Below are 18,781 nucleotides of genomic sequence, written 5' to 3'. Positions count from 1 at the left end.
GTGGGTTGACAGTATGTACAAGCTGCTTGTGGTAGAATGAATCGCATAATTATGGCACACTTGTATTATTTATTTATTCATTCAGGGTTGTATGAGTTTGTAAGTGTTTGGGCTAAACGTTAGGAAGTTTTTTTTACGGTCCTGCAGACAATATTTGCAGAGGGTGTTTCAGTAACGTGCGCTTTTATTTTATCTGCGCAGTTTCTCATTGGCTTGTCACGTGACCCGCTCTTCCGCTTTCAGTTCAGTAAGTGGAACGGTGCCACTGTTGCAGACATCTTCTGGCTTCCTTCGATCAGCAGGAGAGCTCTCTGACGTCTTTCTGGGACATTATACACTTTTTTTTTTTTTTTTTTTCATAAATGTTTTGTAGATCTATTTATATAGCCCATAAAGTTATTTATTATTATTTTTTTTTTTATAAATAACATTGCTCTGATTTTCACACTTCTAACCAAGCCCCAAAGTTTTGAGAATACCGACGTATACCTACTCCAGCTTGCTCCTGTTTGTGTAAAGGGTCTTTTCATATACAAAAGAAGGGGATGGGGGAAGTGTCTTATTTCCCACTTGCAGTGTGCTTTCCAGCTACCTTTTTAAACAGAGCTAAACTGAGAGCTTCTAAGTAATTTTTTTTTTTTTTTTTTAAACCGTTTTATACTGGATTTTTATATCAGTATCTGAATCTTATTCTTTATAATAGTGTCTATTACATGTCCCTTTAAACTAAGGTCAGGTAAAGACACCTCAGTCAGGCTGAGCTGTAGAGGTTCTAATTTGTTTAGCTAGCCTAGATACGTAGTGCTAAACTCAGGTATTTTCCATTTCTTAAAGTGACAGTTCCCAATAAATTAAATATTTGAAATAAAAATTCTCTTCCACCTACTGCTACGCAGGTTGCCCTCCCTCATAAGTCTGTGGATATGTCTGTAGCCTCTGAGGGTGAAATCTTAGATTCGGACAGTATAATTCCTTCATCTGATACTGAAGAAGTAAACTTCAGATTTAAGCTGGAACTGTTAAAGGGGGTATTGGCTACTTTAGACGACTACAATACTTCTGTCGCTGTCAACCCTAAGAAGTCTATTAAAATTAAAAAATACTATGATGTTCCTTCCTCTTTGGAAGTGTTTTCTGTTCCAGACCGTGTGACGGAGATTATTTCACAGGAATTGGAGAAGACAGGGATACCTTTCTCCCCGTCTTAAAAAAAGATGTTTCCTGTTTCTGACTCCATCAAAGATTCATGGCGCACGGTGCCTTAAGTAGAATGGGCTATTTCTACTTTGACTAAGAGAACTACAATCCCTATAGAGGATAGCTGCTCTTTTAATGATCCCATGGACAAGAAGCTGTAGGCTTATTTGAAAAAGATGTATGCTCATCAGGGTCTTCAGTGGCAACCTGCAGTTTGCATTGCCACAGTAGCAAGTGCTGCATCTTACTGGTGTGATGCCTTGCCTGAATCCATTTCAGTTACTGAAGATCCAAGATAGGATTAAGGCTCTCAAACTAGCCAATTCCTTTATTTCTGATGCTAACATGCAAGTTAATAGACTGGGAGTCAAGATGCCTGGCTTCACTGTCCTAGCCCGCAGGGCTTTGTGGCTAAAATCTTGGTCAGCTGATGTTACCTCTAATTCCAAGCTTCTATTGCTTCCTTACAAGGGTAAAACCTTGTTTGGACCTGGTCTGGCAGAAATCATTTCTGATATTACGGGTGGAAAAAGGGTCTTTTCTACTACAAGGACAGACTCAAAGGGCGTCATTCCCTTTGCTCTATTTCATTTGAGAGCTCTGCAATTATGCATGCTCAGACAATGGAACGGAAACTATTCGTATCTGTCTCAGAGAATAGATCTAGACCAGTCGACAAGACTCTCTCTCTCCCATGGTGGCTTTCTCTGGACCATCTGTCTCGGGGCACATGCTTCTGGAGACCTTCCTGGGTGATTGTGACCACGGACGCCAGCCTGCTAGGGAGCAGTCTGGGATTCGTTAAAGGCGCAGGGACTATGGACTCTGGGAGGAGGCTGCTCTCCCCATGAACATCTTGGAGTTGAGAGCTATTTTACAGTGCTCTGATGGCTTGGCCTCAATTGTCCTTAGCCCAGTTTATCAGGTTCCAGTCGGACAACATCACCTCAGTGGCTTACATCAACCACCAGGGAGGAACTTGGAGTTCCTTAGCCATGAAGGAGGTGGCACAGATTATTCAGTGGGCGGAAACTTGCAATTGTTTATCTGCCATCCACATTCCAGGATTGGACAACTGGGAAGCGGATGTTCTGAGCAGACAGACTATTCATCCTGGGGATGTTCTCCAGGTTAACCCTCAAATGGGGGGTACCAGAGTTGGATCAGATGGCGTCTCTGCAGAACGCCAAGCTTCCAAGGTACGGTTCAATGTCAAGATTTTTTCAGGCCTATCTGATAGATGCTCTGGCGGTTCCTTTGGGTTTTCGGTCTTGCATACCTGTTTTCCTCAGTTTGCCCTCCTTCCACGGGTTATTGCTCGTATCAAACTGGAGAGCATCAGTAATTCTAATAGCTCCTGCATGGCCTCACAGGATCTGGTATGCAAACTTAGTGAAAATTGTCATCTCGGCCACCTTGGAGGTTTCCTCTGAGGAAGGAACTTCTGCTTGGAGATTTAACGCTAAGTTCTGACTAAGCGTGGATTTTCGGAGTCATTGAGACCATGATTCAGGCTTGCAAGCCTGTTACTCGAAAAATTTACCATAAGGTATAGCGTAAATACCTTTATTGGTGTGAATCAAAGGTCTACTCTTTGAGTAGGTCAGGATTCCTAGAATGTTGTCTTTTCTACAGGAAGGTCTGGAGAAAGGTTTGTCAGTCCTCTGGAAGGTCAGATTTCTGCATAATCTATTCTTTTACATAAGAGTCAGGCGGTTGTGCCAGATATTCAATCTTTTTGTCAGGCCCTGGTCAGAATCAGGCCTGGGCTCCTCCTTGGAGCCTTAACCTTGTTCTAAAGGTTTTGCAGAAGGCTCTGTTTTAAGTCTATGCATTCTATAGATTTTAAGTTGTATCTTTGAAGGTTTTCTTCAGAACTCTCGGCTTTGCATTGTGATTCTCCCTACCTTATCTTTCATGCGGATAAGGCGGTTCTTCGTACTAAATTAAGGTTTCTCCCTAAAGTGGTTTCGGATAGAAATATTAATCAGGAAATTGTTGTTCCTTCTCTCTGTTCTAATCCTCCTCCTCATTAGGAACGTCTGTTGCATAACTTGGATGTTGTGCGTGCTCTAAAATTCTACCTACAGGCGACTAAGAATTTTCGCCAGTCTTCTGCCCTGTTTGTTTCTCGGGAAAGCATAAAGGTCAGAAGGCTACTGCTACTTCTCTTTCCCTCTGGTTGAGAAGTATAAATAGTTTAGTTTGAGACTGCTGGTCAGCAGCCTCCTGAGAGAATTACAGCTCATTCCACTAGGGCTGTTTCCTCTTCTTGGGCTTTCAAAAATGAAGCTTCTGTGGAACAGATTTGCAAGGCTGCAACTTAGTCCTCTCTGCATACTTTTTCCAAATTTTACAGATTTTATACTTTTGCCTCAGCTGAGGCCTCTGTTGGTTCTTCAAGCGGTGGTGCCTTCTGTTTAGGTCTGCCTGTCTTGTTCTCCCTCCCTATTCATTCTGTGTCCTCTAGCTTGGGTATTTGGTTCCCACTAGTAATTGGAATGACGTTGTGGACTCTCCATATCTTAGGAAAGAAAACAAAATGTTTGCTTACCTGACAAAATGTCTGTCTTTCCGGATTTGGAGAGTCCACGACCCCACCCTTTGACTAAACCTCAGGCACCTCTACACCTTTGTGTTCCTTTTTCCATTTCCCTTCAATTGAATGACTGGGGATTATGGGTAGGGAAGTGACACTTAACAGCTTTGCTGTGGCATTTGCCCCCTCCTGCTGGCCAGGAGTGATATTCCCACTAGTAATTGGAATGACGTTGTGGTCTCTCCATATCCGGAAAGAAAGAAATTTATTAGGTAAGCATAAATTTAGTTTTTCATTAGGTCAAGGCAGTTTTCAAACTATTCTTTCATTCTAAAGTGGTATCTTCAAATAACAGCATCAGGAAATTGAGGTTCTATCTCTCGGTTCAGCTCCAAAAAATGCTAAAGAGAGATTGCTTCACAAGTTGGATGTGGTCATGACCTTTGAAATTATATCCCCGGGCTCAAAATAATTTAGAATTTCTTCTTTGTTTATTTACCTGGTTCCCAGAAGGAGTAATAAGCTACAGAAATTACCTTAGCAGTGTGGCGTAAAACTTTGATTCACAAAGCAAACTCGGTAGCAGGGAAGACTCTCCCATAGCAAATTATTTTCATTCTATTAGGGCGATTGCTACCTCCTTGGGCTTACTTTTTCCTCTTTAGATACTTTTTACCAACTTATACCTTTTTGATACATTTGCCACTTCTGAGGCTGCTTTTTGTAGGCAAGTTCTGCTGGCTACTGTCTTTTTAGGGCCTTTACCTGCTTTTACTTTTATCCTACCCAGTTTCATGATGGGGTTATGGACTTCACAGCTTGGGTATAGGATCCTGCATGATGGCTTGTGGACCCTCAGATCTTATGAAAGGAATTATTTTATTTTATGATGGTGAGAGTCAACATGACCTTCCCTTGTTTCTTCAGTAAGTTGGCAACATTACCAGTTTGCACTTTACTAACCCTACTTTATCTTTACTACTTTTCTAAAATTATCCTTTCTCCTGGCCTTATGTATGACTGAAGGATCATGGGAAAGTGAAGGGCATTAAAGGGTCTGTTATGTTGGGTTATCCTTTCTCCTGGCCTTATGTATGACTGAAGGATCATGGGAAAGTGAAGGGCATTAAAGGGTCTGTTATGTTGGGTGTTTTTCCGCCTCCTAGTCTACTGTATTCTAATATCCCACATGTGATCGCTCTTAGACTCTCACCATCATAAAATAAATGAACTTATAAGGTAAGCATACATTTTGTTGTAGATTTGTTATAAATTCCTGTTAAAGTTGTTGGTTTCTAAGTTGTGTGCTTTCTGGCATGATACTTGTGGATATTTGCAGTGTTGATAAATGTTCTAGTTTGCCTGTGTGCAAACAGAAGGATCCTATCTGAGGAGTCCCTGCCTAAATGAGTAGCTTTTTGGGGGGAGCTGCTAGGTTTTCCACAGGCATTGAGCTCAGTTGGGAAAGTCAGTCACACATTTTATAGATCAATGGTATCTTGCTCTGATGGATGTTTTTAATGTGTGGTTTAATAACTCACACACACATACTCATTTAAACAATAACTGGCCCTACATGGTTTACTTGTTTCTATATAGTACCTAACAAGTAAATGGTGCACATTGGTCTGAAATCGTAATATTTAAACCATTTAACAAGATGTTCCTAAAATAGAAGGAAAACCCCCTACCACCTTAGGACCCAGCAACTCTATCTGGCACTAACCATTCTAAAGGTTCTTAAATAAACAGACTGATGAAGACACACATTTAAGACAGTAAGACTGCCTAACCAATAACTTTTATATACCAACAAAATGATCACTACAATAGACGACCACCCATAAAATGTGAAAATACAAAACCGTCCCTGTTGAATCAATGTCCATGACCCCAAATAATGGGAGCTCCCTTTTGAAATCCAATTTGGAAGTACATCAGATCCTATGTATTATAACAGAAATAATAGTGGGGTGTTTTTGTTTTTCTAGCCAAGGTGGTAAAACTGGTGCAGTGCAAAAATGCACAGCTTGCAGAGGACGAGGTGTGCGTATCATGATCAGACAGCTTGCTCCTGGGATGGTTCAACAGATGCAGTCTGTGTGCTCAGACTGTAATGGTGAAGGTATGGAAATAATACTATTGTATTAAAGGTATATTAAACATTGCTTCTTTGGTAAAAACAAATATGTTACATCAAAGTGAATATAAAAAGAAGCAGATTGTGTAAAAACATCAAATAGCTTGTTTTCTTGCAAAATTAGCACTGCCCCCAGTGTGAAAAGAGCATTATTTCTGTAGCGTAGGGATCTCTGTTTCATAGTGTAGAGTCTCACTTCCCCCACTAATTTTATATTTGTAGCATAGGTCCCATCCCTCCCAAGCTGGGCCACCTCCCATACCGGACACTGGCACCAGTAATGATCGGCCAATCTGGTTTCATATAGTAATGGAGCACTGATCATGCTCGGATACCATATTAAGGAAGATGCAGGAAGCCTGCCAAAAGCCATTCTTGGTTTTCACTTGATAACAGAGGCTGTATTGGCTTCCTAAAGCTGCGACATAGATCTACGTTATGCGGTACGATAGGATATGTACTGATTGGCGTAGATCTAAATTGCTTTGGCCGAGGGGTAACATGTCTCCAGCTATAGAGCAATAATACACACACACTTCCTGGTTTGATGCACTTGTCTATCTGGTTTAGCTCTAGCCTTATCGTCTCCGCCTCTTTTGCTTTTTTAACATTTAAAACATAGAAAGATAGGTGAATTAAATCAGATTCCTCACCTTGGTTTCAGTATTTTTAACTTCGATCATGGGTTAGAGAGGTTTGGCTCCAATAAGGACGCAAGTCTGACTTATCTAGATTCCTTATGTTTGGCACAAAACAGGATTAAGGTTGCTATTGGGGGACTCTATCATCATTTTATCCACCTACTCCTCTAAATTGCATTATATGGAAAGATGGGAGTCAGATTCACACTTTGAACACTCAGTTCAGGAATGGGCAAAATTAGTTAGGAAGGGGAGGGGGAAATTCCCCTAGGAGACAATTTACAATAAAATTTTTATGAAAGTGGTTTATAAGTAGTACTTACTCTGATAGCCATGATACCCTCATCAGTTCGTATTAGGGGCTTCGAGGTGAGAGGCGCCAACTTACATGTGTTGGGATTGTCCTCTTAGTATTTGTTGGATGGAGGTGACAAGACTTAAGCACTTAGAAAAAAATATTCACCTCATTCCTCAGGGGGTTCTTTCGACTACATCTTAAACGACTACAAACAATTTGCACAGCAGTTCAATTATGTATAGCCATAGTATTGGATATCGGCTGTTCCCAGCTTCTCAACCATAGAATGTAAGGTGCAGTATTACTATGAACTAGCAAGTACCACATCACTGATGTTAGGATTTTTTCTATTTGGAAACCATGGAATATGTACAGTGAGGGGAGACAGATTGAGATAGTAGTAGGTTTTTTTTTTTTGTGTGGAGTTTCCTTTTTATGGAGGAAACTTTTCTCTGTTCATTTGGATCAATGTGGGTCTGTTTAAGATTTGTTGTAAGGTGGGACGACTCTCACACAGGAGGCAAGGGTAAAGATAAATAAATGACCTAGGCTTCCAACTATACAGTTGTGATTGGTATATGTTAACCTGATATTCTGATGATGTGCTCAGTGTTTTTCCTAACTATCTTGTTTCCTCTGGGGAAACCAACTGTGTAACTTTAAATCGTATTTAACCCCTTAATGACCGCAGCACTTTTCCATTTTCTGTCCGTTTGGGACCAAGGCTATTTTTACATTTTTGCGGTGTTTGTGTTTAGCTGTAATTTTCCTCTTACTCATTTACTGTACCCACACATATTATATACCGTTTTTCTCGCCATTAAATGGACTTTCAAAAGATACCATTATTTTCATCATATCTTATAATTTACTATAAAAAACATTATAAAATATGAAGGAAAAATGGAAAAAAACACACTTTTTCTAACTTTGACCCCCAAAATCTGTTACACATCTACAACCACCAATAAACACCCATGCTAAATAGTTTCTAAATTTTGTCCTGAGTTTAGAAATACCCAATGTTTACATCTTCTTTGCTTTTTTTGCAAGTTATAGGGCCATAAATACAAGTAGCACTTTGCTATTTCCAAACCACTTTTTTTCAAAATTAGCGCTAGTTACATTGGGACACTAATATCTTTCAGGAATCCCTGAATATCTATTGACATGTATATATTTTTTTTTAGAAGACATCCCAAAGTATTGATCTAGGCCCATTTTGGTATATTTCATGCCACTATTTCACCGCCAAATGCGATCAAATAAAAAAAATTGTTCACTTTTTCACAAATTTTTTCACAAACTTTAGGTTTCTCACTGAAATTATTTACAAACAACTTATGCAATTATAGAATAAATGGTTGTAAATGCTTCTCTGGGATCCCCTTTGTTCAGAAATAGCAGACATATATGGCTTTGGCTTTGCTTTTTGGTAATTAGAAGGCTGCTAAATGCCACTGCGCACAATACGTGTATTATGCCCAGCATTGAAGGGGTTAATTAGGGAGCATGTAGGGAGCTTCTAGGGTTAATTTTAGCTTTAGTGTAGTGTAGTAGACAACCCCAAGTATTGATCTAGGCCCATTTTGGTATATTTCATGCCACCATTTCACCGCCAAATGCGATCAAAGTAAAAAAAAATGTTAATTTTTTCACAATTTTAGGTTTCTCACTGAAATTATTTACAAACAGCTTGTGCAATTATGGCACAAATGGTTGTAAATGCTTCTCTGGGATGCCCTTTGTTCAGAAATAGCAGACATATATGACTTTGGCGTTGCTTTATGGTAATTAGAAAGTCGCTAAATGCTGCTGCGCATCACACGTGTATTATGGCTAGCAGTGAAGGGGTTAATTAGGTAGTTTGTAGGGAGCTTGCAGGGTTAATTTTAGCTTTAGTGTAGAGATCAGCCTCCCACCTGACACATCCCACCCCCTGATCCCTCCCAAACAGCTCCCTTCTCTCCCCCACCCCACAATTGTCCCCGCCATCTTAAGTACTGGCAGAAAGTCTGCCAGTACTAAAATAAGTTTTTTTTTTTTTTTTAAAGAAAAAAAAAAAAAAAAAGCATATTTACATATGCTGTGTTTAGGATCCCCCCCTTAACCCCCAACCTCCCTGATCCCCCCCAAAACAGCTCTCTACGCCTCCCTCTCAGCCTTATTGGGGGCCATCTTGGGTACTGGCAGCTGTCTGCCAGTACCCATTTTGAACAATCAAATGTTTATTATTATTTTTTTTTAATTTCTGTAGTGTAGCTCAATCGCCCCCCACCCCCCCACCACCTAAATCACACAAGGGCTTTTTTATTTATTTAAATTTTGTCCCACTTTGTGTTTTGGGGACACATTTTTTCCGTAGTGTAGCGGTTCCCACCCGCTCCCTCCCCGTGCACGCGCCCGCCCCCGCCCCCTCGTGCACGTGCGCATGCCCGCGCGCGCCCCCGGACTCCCCCGCCCACGATCCCGCCCCCCTCCACATGACCAGGGCCATCGATGGCCGCCACCCACCTCCCATACCGGCTCCCACCCACCAACGATACCGGCCATCGATGTCCGGTGCAGAGAGGGCCACAGAGTGGCTCTCTCTGCATCGGATGGCCGTGAAAGGTTATTGCAGGATGCCTCCATATCGAGGCATCACTGCAATAACCGGAAAGCAGCTGGAAGCGAGCAGGATCGCTTCCAGCTGCTTTCCACACTGAGGACGTGCAGGGTACGTTCTCAGGCATTAACTGCCTTTTTTCTGAGGACGTACCCTGCACGTCCTCAGTCGTTAAGGGGTTAAAACAATAAATTTAAAAAAAAACTTAGGCAGAGAGAAGGGGTTTCATATTGAACAGAACTTAGATTTTGCTCATCTCCAAGTAGATGACTTTTATTAACCCTGTGGTTCCATGTTGCAGAAGCTTGCAGGTTTAGTTGATTCAAATCTTGTTTTTAATAGGGGTCAGTCTAACTTTGCATAGGGCAGTAATTACGGTTTATGTATATTTTATATAATGTATTTCTTTGTAGGAGAGGTAATTAATGAAAAAGATCGCTGCAAGAAATGTGAAGGCAAAAAAGTAATTAAAGAAGTTAAGATCCTTGAGGTTCATGTGGATAAAGGCATGAAACACGGTCAGAGAATCACATTTGCTGGAGAAGCGGATCAAGCACCAGGAGTGGAACCTGGAGATATTGTCCTTGTGCTTCAAGAAAAAGAAAATGAGGTAGTGTTGCATAGGGGATGTAGAATCACAGTTCTTAAACTTCAACTACTATACATTTTAGGGGTGTTTAAAAGGTCATGCATTTTAAAATCTAAATATACACTGCATTGACCCTTTTTCTAGGGATTAGCGTTAGGGCAATCTCAAGTGGTTCTTAGCCAAAATGTTATAGCAGAATGACACAAATTCCCATGCGTCACTTTTGAAATTAAGTATTCCACAGGAACATACATGACACTTGCATCACTTTAATGATTATATAGGTGAATACATTGCAAACAGTAGCTTTGCTAAACCTGTGTCTCAGGCCACTTACAGGGACAAGTGACCCTCATTTGCAAGAGCAAATTCCGCCCCTGCAAGTTGCAGGTGAACACTGACAAAACAGCAGTTGCTTGCAGCAACATTTAATGGTCTTTAAATTGAGCCCCTTTCCTACACCCTGTTTGGCAGACCTCAACTCTTTTAAATGAGGGATCACTTGTCTCCCACCCACTCCTAGGATGCAGCTGAATAAAGTGATTTCTTTCTAATGACACAGTGAGTCCACGGATCATCAATTACTGTTGGGAATATCACTCATGGCCAGCAGGAGGAGGCAAAGAGCACCACAGCTGTTTAATATCGCCTACCTACCCACAATCATTCTCTGCCTCTAGTGCAAGGAGGAGGTGAAGTAATTGGGTGTCCTGATTAAGTTTCTTCTATCAAGATTTTTTTATTTTCAGGACAGGGCAAGATTGCTCTGATCTTCCATCACAATTTGGGTATAGCTGTACTCCACGTTAGTCTCTTCAGCAGGGCTGTGCTTTGAAGCGGTTAGGAACTTGTAAAGTGTGCTTTGTTGCATTTTTCCTTACATGTTACTTCCATGGTAAGGTAGAAAACTTGAGTAAGTTTACTCTTTTTACACAGGTCTCTGTGAGGAGCGGCATCCTCTCAAACTTTGTGAGTCGTCTGACTGCCGGATGACTAGAATGCAGGTAAGTGCCTTTTGTTCTTCTGGGGCTAGAAGGCTGGCACTGTAGGGGTTCAGACCCTATGCTTTAAATGGGACATATCCCGTTTGGGATGATTACGGCAGTGGCAGGCACATTATGCATAGACATGGAGACTGTTATCCTCCTTCACAAAGAGGAAGGCGTTAACTACCTTGGGCTAATTTCTTATATATTGGGACTATTATATCTTATAGTAAAGTAACTCTTTTTTCATTCCCTGGTTCATCGGGTGCAACGATACAGGGACTGTTGGGTGATTGCGGTTGATGCCATTTTAAACGGTGTATATGAAGGGATTCCCATCTCTGCTGTTAATACCCTTAAGAGAACTGGGTGAAGGCTAAAGTTTCTGCTTACTTTAATATGATTTTTTTTTTTTTATAAAGAGATTTTCTCCAACATAGGTGTGTCCGGTCCACGGCGTCATCCTTACTTGTGGGATATTCTCTTCCCCAACAGGAAATGGCAAAGAGCCCAGCAAAGCTGGTCACATGATCCCTCCTAGGCTCCGCCTACCCCAGTCATTCTCTTTGCCGTTGTACAGGCAACATCTCCACGGAGATGGCTTAGAGTTTTTTAGTGTTTAACTGTAGTTTTTATTATTCAATCAAGAGTTTGTTATTTTAAAATAGTGCTGGTATGTACTATTTACTCAGAAACAGAAAAGAGATGAAGATTTCTGTTTGTATGAGGAAAATGATTTTAGCACCGTAACTAAAATCCATGGCTGTTCCACACAGGACTGTTGAGAGCAATTAACTTCAGTTGGGGGAACAGTGTGCAGTCTCTTACTGCTTGAGGTATGACACATTCTAACAAGACGATGTAATGCTGGAAGCTGTCATTTTCCCTATGGGATCCGGTAAGCCATGTTTATTAAGATAGTAAATAAGGGCTTCACAAGGGACTGTAGACTTTTTCTGGGCTAAATCGATTCATTATTAACACATATTTAGCCTTGAGGAATCATTTATTCTGGGTACTTTGATATGATTATATCGGCAGGCACTGTTTTAGACACCTTATTCTTTAGGGGCTTTCCCTAATCATAGTCAGAGCCTCATTTTCGCGCCGGTATGGCGCACTTGTTTTTGAGGACAGCATGGCATGCAGCTGCATGTGTGTGGAGCTCTGATACATAGAAAAGTCTTTCTGAAGGCATCATTTGGTATCGTATTCCCCTTTGGGCTTGGTTGGGTCTCAGCAAAGCAGATTCCAGGGACTGTAAAGGGGTTAAATATAAAAACGGCTCCGGTTCCGTTATTTTAAGGGTTAAAGCTTCCAAATTTGGTGTGCAATACTTTTAAGGCTTTAAGACACTGTGGTGAAATTTTGGTGAATTTTGAACAATTCCTTCATACTTTTTCGCAATTGCAGTAATAAAGTGTGTTTAGTTTAAAATTTAAAGTGACAGTAACGGTTTTATTTTAAAACGTTTTTTGTGCTTTGTTATCAAGTTTATGCCTGTTTAACATGTCTGAACTACCAGATAGATTGTGTTCTGACTGTGGGGAAACCAAGGTTCCTTCTCATTTAACTATATGTATTTTATGTCATAAAAAAATTTAGTAAAAATGATGCCCAAGATGATTCCTCAAGTGAGGGGAGTAAGCATGGTACTGCATCATCCCCTCCTTCGTCTACACCAGTCTTGCCCATACAGGAGGCCCCTAGTACATCTAGTGCGCCAATACTCCTTACTATGCAACATTTAACGGCTGTAATGGATAATTCTATCAAAAACATTTTAGCCAATATGCCCACTTATCAGTGAAAGCGCGACTGCTCTGTTTTAGAAAATTCTGTAGAGCATGAGAACGCTGATGATATGGTTTCTGAAGGGCCCCTACACCAGTCTGAGGGGGCCAGGGAGGTTTTGTCTGAGGGAGAAATTTCAGGAAACATTTCTCAACAAGCTGAACCTGATGTGATTACTTTTAAATTTAAGTTGGAACATCTCCGCGCTCTGCTTAAGGAGGTGTTATCCAATTTGGATGATTGTGATTATCTGGTCATTCCAGAACCACTATGTAAAATGGAAAAGTTCTTAGAGGCCCCGGGGCCCCCCGAAGCTTTTCCTATATCCAAGCGGGTGGCGTACATTGTTAGTAAAGAATGGGACAGGCCCGGTATACCTTTAGTACCTCCCCCCATATTTATAAAATTGTTTTCCTATAGTCGACCCCAGAAAGGACTGATGGCAGACAGTCCCCAAGGTCGAGGGGGCGGTTTCTACTCTACACAAGCGCGCCACTATACCCATAGAAGATAGTTGTGCTTTCCAAGATCCTATGGATAAAAAATTAGAAGGTCTGCTAAAGATGTTTGTTCAGCAAGGTTCCCTTCTACAACCAATTGCATGCATTGTCCCTGTCACTGCAGCCGCGTGTTTCTAGTTTGATGAGCTAGGAAAGGCGATTATTAGTAATTCTTCTTCTTATGAGGAGATTATGGACAGAATTCGTGCTCTTAAATTGGCTAATTCTTTCACCCTAGACGCCACCTTGCAATTGGCTAGGTTAGCGGCGAAAAAATTCTGGGTTTGATATTGTGGCGCAGAGCGCTTTGGTTAAAATCTTGGGCAGCGGATGCGTCTTCCAAGAACAAATTGCTTGACATTCCTTTCAAGGGGAAAACACTCTTTGGCCCTGACTTGAAAGAGATTATCTCTGATATCACTGGGGGCAAGGGCCACGCCCTTCCTCAGGATAGGTCTTTTCAAGACCAAAAATAAACCTAAGTTTCGTCCCTTTCGCAGAAACGGATCAGCCCCAAGGGCTACGTCCTCTAAGCAGGAAGGTAATACTTCTCAAGCCAATCCAGCCTGGAGACCTATGCAAGGCTGGAACAAAGGAAAGCAGACCAGGAAACCTGCCACTGCTACCAAGACAGCATGAAATGCGGGCCCCCGATCCGGGACCGGATCTGGTGGGGGGCAGACTCTCTCTCTTCGCTCAGGCTTGGGCAAGAGATGTTCTGGATCCTTGGGCGCTAGAAATAGTCTCCCAAGGTTATTCTCTGGAGTTCAAGGGGCTTCCTCCAAGGGGGAGGTTCCACAGGTCTCAGTTGTCTTCAGACCACATAAGAAGACAGGCATTCTTACATTGGGTAGAAGACCTGCTAAAAATGGGAGTGATTCATCCTGTTCCATTAGGAGAACAAGGGATGGGGTTCTACTCCAATCTGTTCATAGTTCCCAAAAAAGAGGGAACGTTCAGACCAATCTTAGATCTCAAGATCTTGAACAAGTTTCTCAAGGTTCCATCGTTCAAGATGGAAACCATTCGAACACTTCTTCCTTCCATCCAGGAAGGTCAATTCATGACCAAGGTGGATTTCAAGGATGCGTATCTACATATTCCTATCCACAAGGAACATCATCGGTTCCTAAGGGTTGCATTCCTGGACAAGCATTTCCAGTTCGTGGCGTTTTCTTTCGGATTAGCCACTGCTCCTAGGATTTTCTCATAGGTACTAGGGTCCCTTCTGGCGGTGCTAAGACCAAGGGGCATTGCTGTAGTACCTTACTTGGACGACATTCTGATTCGAGCGTCGTCCCTTCCTCAAGTAAAGGCTCCCACGGACATTGTCCTGGCCTTTCTCAGATCTCACGGATGGAAAGTGAACGTGGAAAAGAGTTCTCTATCTCCGTCAACGAGGGTTCCCTTCTTGGGAACTATAATAGACTCCTTAGAAATGAGGATTTTTCTGACAGAAGCCAGAAAAACAAAACTTCTAGACTCTTGTCGGATACTTCATTCCGTTCCTCTTCCTTCCATAGCGCAGTGCATGGAAGTGATAGGTTTGATGGTAGCGGCAATGGACATAGTTCCTTTTGTGCACATTCATCTAAGACCATTACAACTGTTCATGCTCAGTCAGTGGAATGGGGACTATTCAGACTTGTCTCCGAAGATACAAGTAAATCAGAGGACCAGAGACTCATTCCGTTGGTGGCTGTCCCTGGACAACCTGTCACAAGGGATGACCTTCCGCAGACCAGAGTGGGTCATTGTCACGACCGACGCCAGTCTGATGGGCTGGGGCGCGGTCTGGGGATCCCTGAAAGCTCAGGGTCTTTGGTCTCGGGTAGAATCTCTTCTACCGATAAATATTCTGGAACTGAGAGCGATATTCAATGCTCTCAAAGCTTGGCCTCAGCTAGCGAGGGCCAAGTTCATACATCAACCATCAGGGGGGAACAAGGAGTTCCCTAGCGATGGAAGAAGTGACCAAAATCATTCTATGGGCGGAGTCTCACTCCTGCCACCTGTCTGCTATCCACATCCCAGGAGTGGAAAATTGGGAAGCGGATTTTCTGAGTCGTCAGACATTGCATCCGGGGGAGTGGGAACTCCATCCGGAAATCTTTGCCCAAGTCACTCAACCGTGGGGCATTCCAGACATGGATCTGATGGCCTCTCGTCATAACTTCAGAGTTCCTTACTACGGGTACAGATCCAGGGATCTCAAGGCGGCTCTAGTGGATGCACTAGTAGCACCTTGGACCTTCAAACTAGCTTATGTGTTCCCGCCGTTTCCTCTCACCCCCAGGCTGGTAGCCAGGATCAATCAGGAGAGGGCGTCGGTGATTTTGATAGCTCCTGCGTGGCCACGCAGGACTTGGTATGCAGATCTGGTGAATATGTCATCGGCTCCACCATGGAAGCTACCTTTGAGAGACCTTCTTGTTCTAGGTCCGTTCGACCCACTCCAGCTGACTGCTTGGAGATTGAACGCTTGATTTTATCAAAGCGAGGGTTCTCAGATTCTGTTATTAATACTCTTGTTCAGGCCTGAAAGCCTGTAACCAGAAAAATTACCACATAATTTGGTATATCTGTTGGTGTGAATCTGCAGGATTCCCTTGGGACAAGGTTAAGATTCCTAAGAGTCTATCCTTCCTTCGAGAAGGATTGGAAAAAGGATTATCTGCAAGTTCCTTGATGGGACAGATTTCTGCCTTGTCTGTGTTACTTCACAAAAAGCTGGCAGCTGTGCCAGATGTTCTAGCCTTTGTTCAGGCTCTGGTTAGAATCAAGCCTGTTTACAAAATTTTGACTCCTCCTTGGAGTCTCAACCTAGTTCTTTCAGTTCTTCAGGGGGTTCCGTTTGAACCCTTACATTCCGTTGATATTAAGTTATTATCTTGGAAAGTTTTGTTTTTGGTTGCAATTTCTTCTGCTAGAAGAGTTTCAGAATTATCTGCTCTGCAGTGTTCTTCTCCTTATCTGGTGTTCCATGCAGATAAGGTGGTTTTGCGTACTAAACCTGGTTTTCTTCCAAAAGTTGTTTCTAACAAAAACATTAACCAAGAGATAGTTGTGCCAGTTTCAAAGAAGGAACGTTTGTTGCACAACTTGGATGTAGTTCGTGCTCTCAAATTTTACTTAGCAGCTACTAAGGATTTCAGACAAACTTTGTCTTTGTTTGTTGTTTATTCTGGTAAACGGAGAGGTCAAAAAGCAACTTCTACCTCTCTCTCCTTCTGGATTAAAAGCATTATCCGATTGGCTTATGAGACTGCCGGACGGCAGCCTCCTGAAAGAATCACAGCTCACTCCACTAGGGCTGTGGCTTCCACATGGGCCTTCAAGAACGAGGCTTCTGTTGATCAGATATGTAAGGCAGCGACTTGGTCTTCACTGCACACTTTTTCTAAATTTTACAAATTTGATACTTTTGCTTCTTCTGAGGCTATTTTTGGGAGAAAGGTTTTGCAAGCCGTGGTGCCTTCCATTTAGGTGACCTGATTTGCTCCCTCCCTTCATCCGTGTCCTAAAGCTTTGGTATTGGTTCCCACAAGTAAGGATGACGCCGTGGACCGGACACACCTATGTTGGAGAAAACAGAATTTATGTTTACCTGATAAATTGCTTTCTCCAACGGTGTGTCCGGTCCACGGCCCGCCCTGGTTTTTTTAATCAGGTCTGATAATTTATTTTCTTTAACTACAGTCACCACGGTAACATATGGTTTCTCCTATGCAAATATTCCTCCTTAACGTCGGTCGAATGACTGGGGTAGGCGGAGCCTAGGAGGGATCATGTGACCAGCTTTGCTGGGCTCTTTGCCATTTCCTGTTGGGGAAGAGAATATCCCACAAGTAAGGATGACGCCGTGGACCGGACACACCGTTGGAGAAAGCAATTTATCAGGTAAACATAAATTCTGTTTTTATTGAGGTTGTTCAAAAATAAAAACAGTAAACAAAAGTTCAATTGCATACAATTGCAAACAATGTATACATCGGATACAGCAATGATTGTTTCGCTATTACATTCAAATGCAAAGTATTGCTTAACAATATACATGCCTGTGTACAATCAAAGGGGCAATACAGTACTATTGTTCAAGATAACATTTAACCTATGTATTAGAACCTCTTTTTTAGTTTTTTGTAGGAAATTAAATGAATGTCCCTCCAAAAACTTTGACAGGCCACTCATGGACCTATTTGATCTAAATGATTAAGAGGAGGAACCCTAATATTACATACGGTCACTCTTGGACCTTAGAATTTAATACTGTAGAAAAATATAAAGTCCCTCTTGGGCATGGTAAATTATTATTATAAAGGACATCTAGCTTACAGGTATATAAGTTCTAGATAGGGACACAGTTATAATCTTAACATGTGGGGACCATAAGTGCATTAAAGTAACTTAACCCTAGTATGTGAGTTGTAACACAGGAAAGAAGCAAAGGTAGCCCCAAATATGAGCTGGGTTGAGGGGGGTTGTTGTGACATGTGATTGTATAAAACAGAGAAATCCATATGCTCACCGTGGCAAATCTAGTAGACAGTTATACCCTGAACACAACGTAAAATGCATCGTAACATATATAAATCCCTAGAACACAAATCTGGATCCAGCCCGCAAACTCGGCCGCAGTCTGCAGGGCCAGGATTGTCATGTTAATATATAGACTATTTTGTAGGCTCCAGGAACACAATCTGGGGATGTCTAGCTATATAACACCCAACGATGACAGAGATGTGGTGTAGATATCCTAAATTAAGAACATGTCATTAAAGTGGCCCCTTAATTATGTAGCGTTCGGACACATCACAGGAATACCGGCCCTCCAACTACTGTAGATGAGACTCTGATATGCCAAAGTGTAGAACTAATCTTCCCGCTGCATGACCGAGGTCAATATTTTGGGTAGTGCCTACGTGTTCTCTTTTTTACTACTGCCCTAATGGCAAGTAAATAGTAAAACTATGCAGTAGTAAATGACCAAAGATAGTGTAATTTGGCATGCGCAGGGTTAATCTTTGTCCTCACACACATATACATAACAAAAAAAACAACAACAAAAAATATATATATAACGTGCAAGGTAATAGAACTTCAAAATAACATATGGGATACAGTTAAACGTTTGCAGAGTAAATATGGCTTCAGTTAGCTTTTACATAACCATACATGTTACTTGTGGGTGAATTCACAAGCCGATATAATCTGGAGGAGGGTTCGGCCATATATCATTGTCACTCATATAATGGGGTTGAATTGACGGAACAAAGTCTACTTTAATATGATTTTGTCATGCTCCAGTTCCCTTCGAAGACCTACAAAATGCCTCAGTTTGAGGGAGATGGTCTTTTACTGAGTTTCAGTGTAATTTTTATTTAAAGAAACACGATTAGGAAGACATTTTCCTTCATATGCATCTGTGCATTATAAAGTGACAGTGTCAGGAGTACAATGTGTATGTTAGATTTCCTTTCACCTAGGGA

The 18,781-nt window shown here is 41.8% G+C and overlaps 1 protein-coding gene across 1 annotated transcript in view; it reads left to right on the top strand.

Annotated features, from left to right (window-relative positions):
* The window catches only part of DNAJA2 (DnaJ heat shock protein family (Hsp40) member A2), a 166,567-nt gene that overhangs the window by 89,718 nt on the left and 58,068 nt on the right, over positions 1-18,781 (top strand). The window contains exons 5-6 of the mRNA XM_053701942.1: positions 5,728-5,861; positions 9,837-10,033. Coding sequence (XP_053557917.1) covers positions 5,728-5,861; positions 9,837-10,033 — 331 coding nt within the window. The remainder of the gene's footprint in view (positions 1-5,727; positions 5,862-9,836; positions 10,034-18,781) is intronic.

The sequence above is a fragment of the Bombina bombina genome, chromosome 1 (assembly GCF_027579735.1).
Source record: "Bombina bombina isolate aBomBom1 chromosome 1, aBomBom1.pri, whole genome shotgun sequence".
Taxonomy (NCBI): Eukaryota; Metazoa; Chordata; class Amphibia; order Anura; family Bombinatoridae; genus Bombina; species Bombina bombina.
Note: the sequence above shows the minus strand (reverse complement) of the source record. Positions and strands in the feature narration are given on the sequence as shown.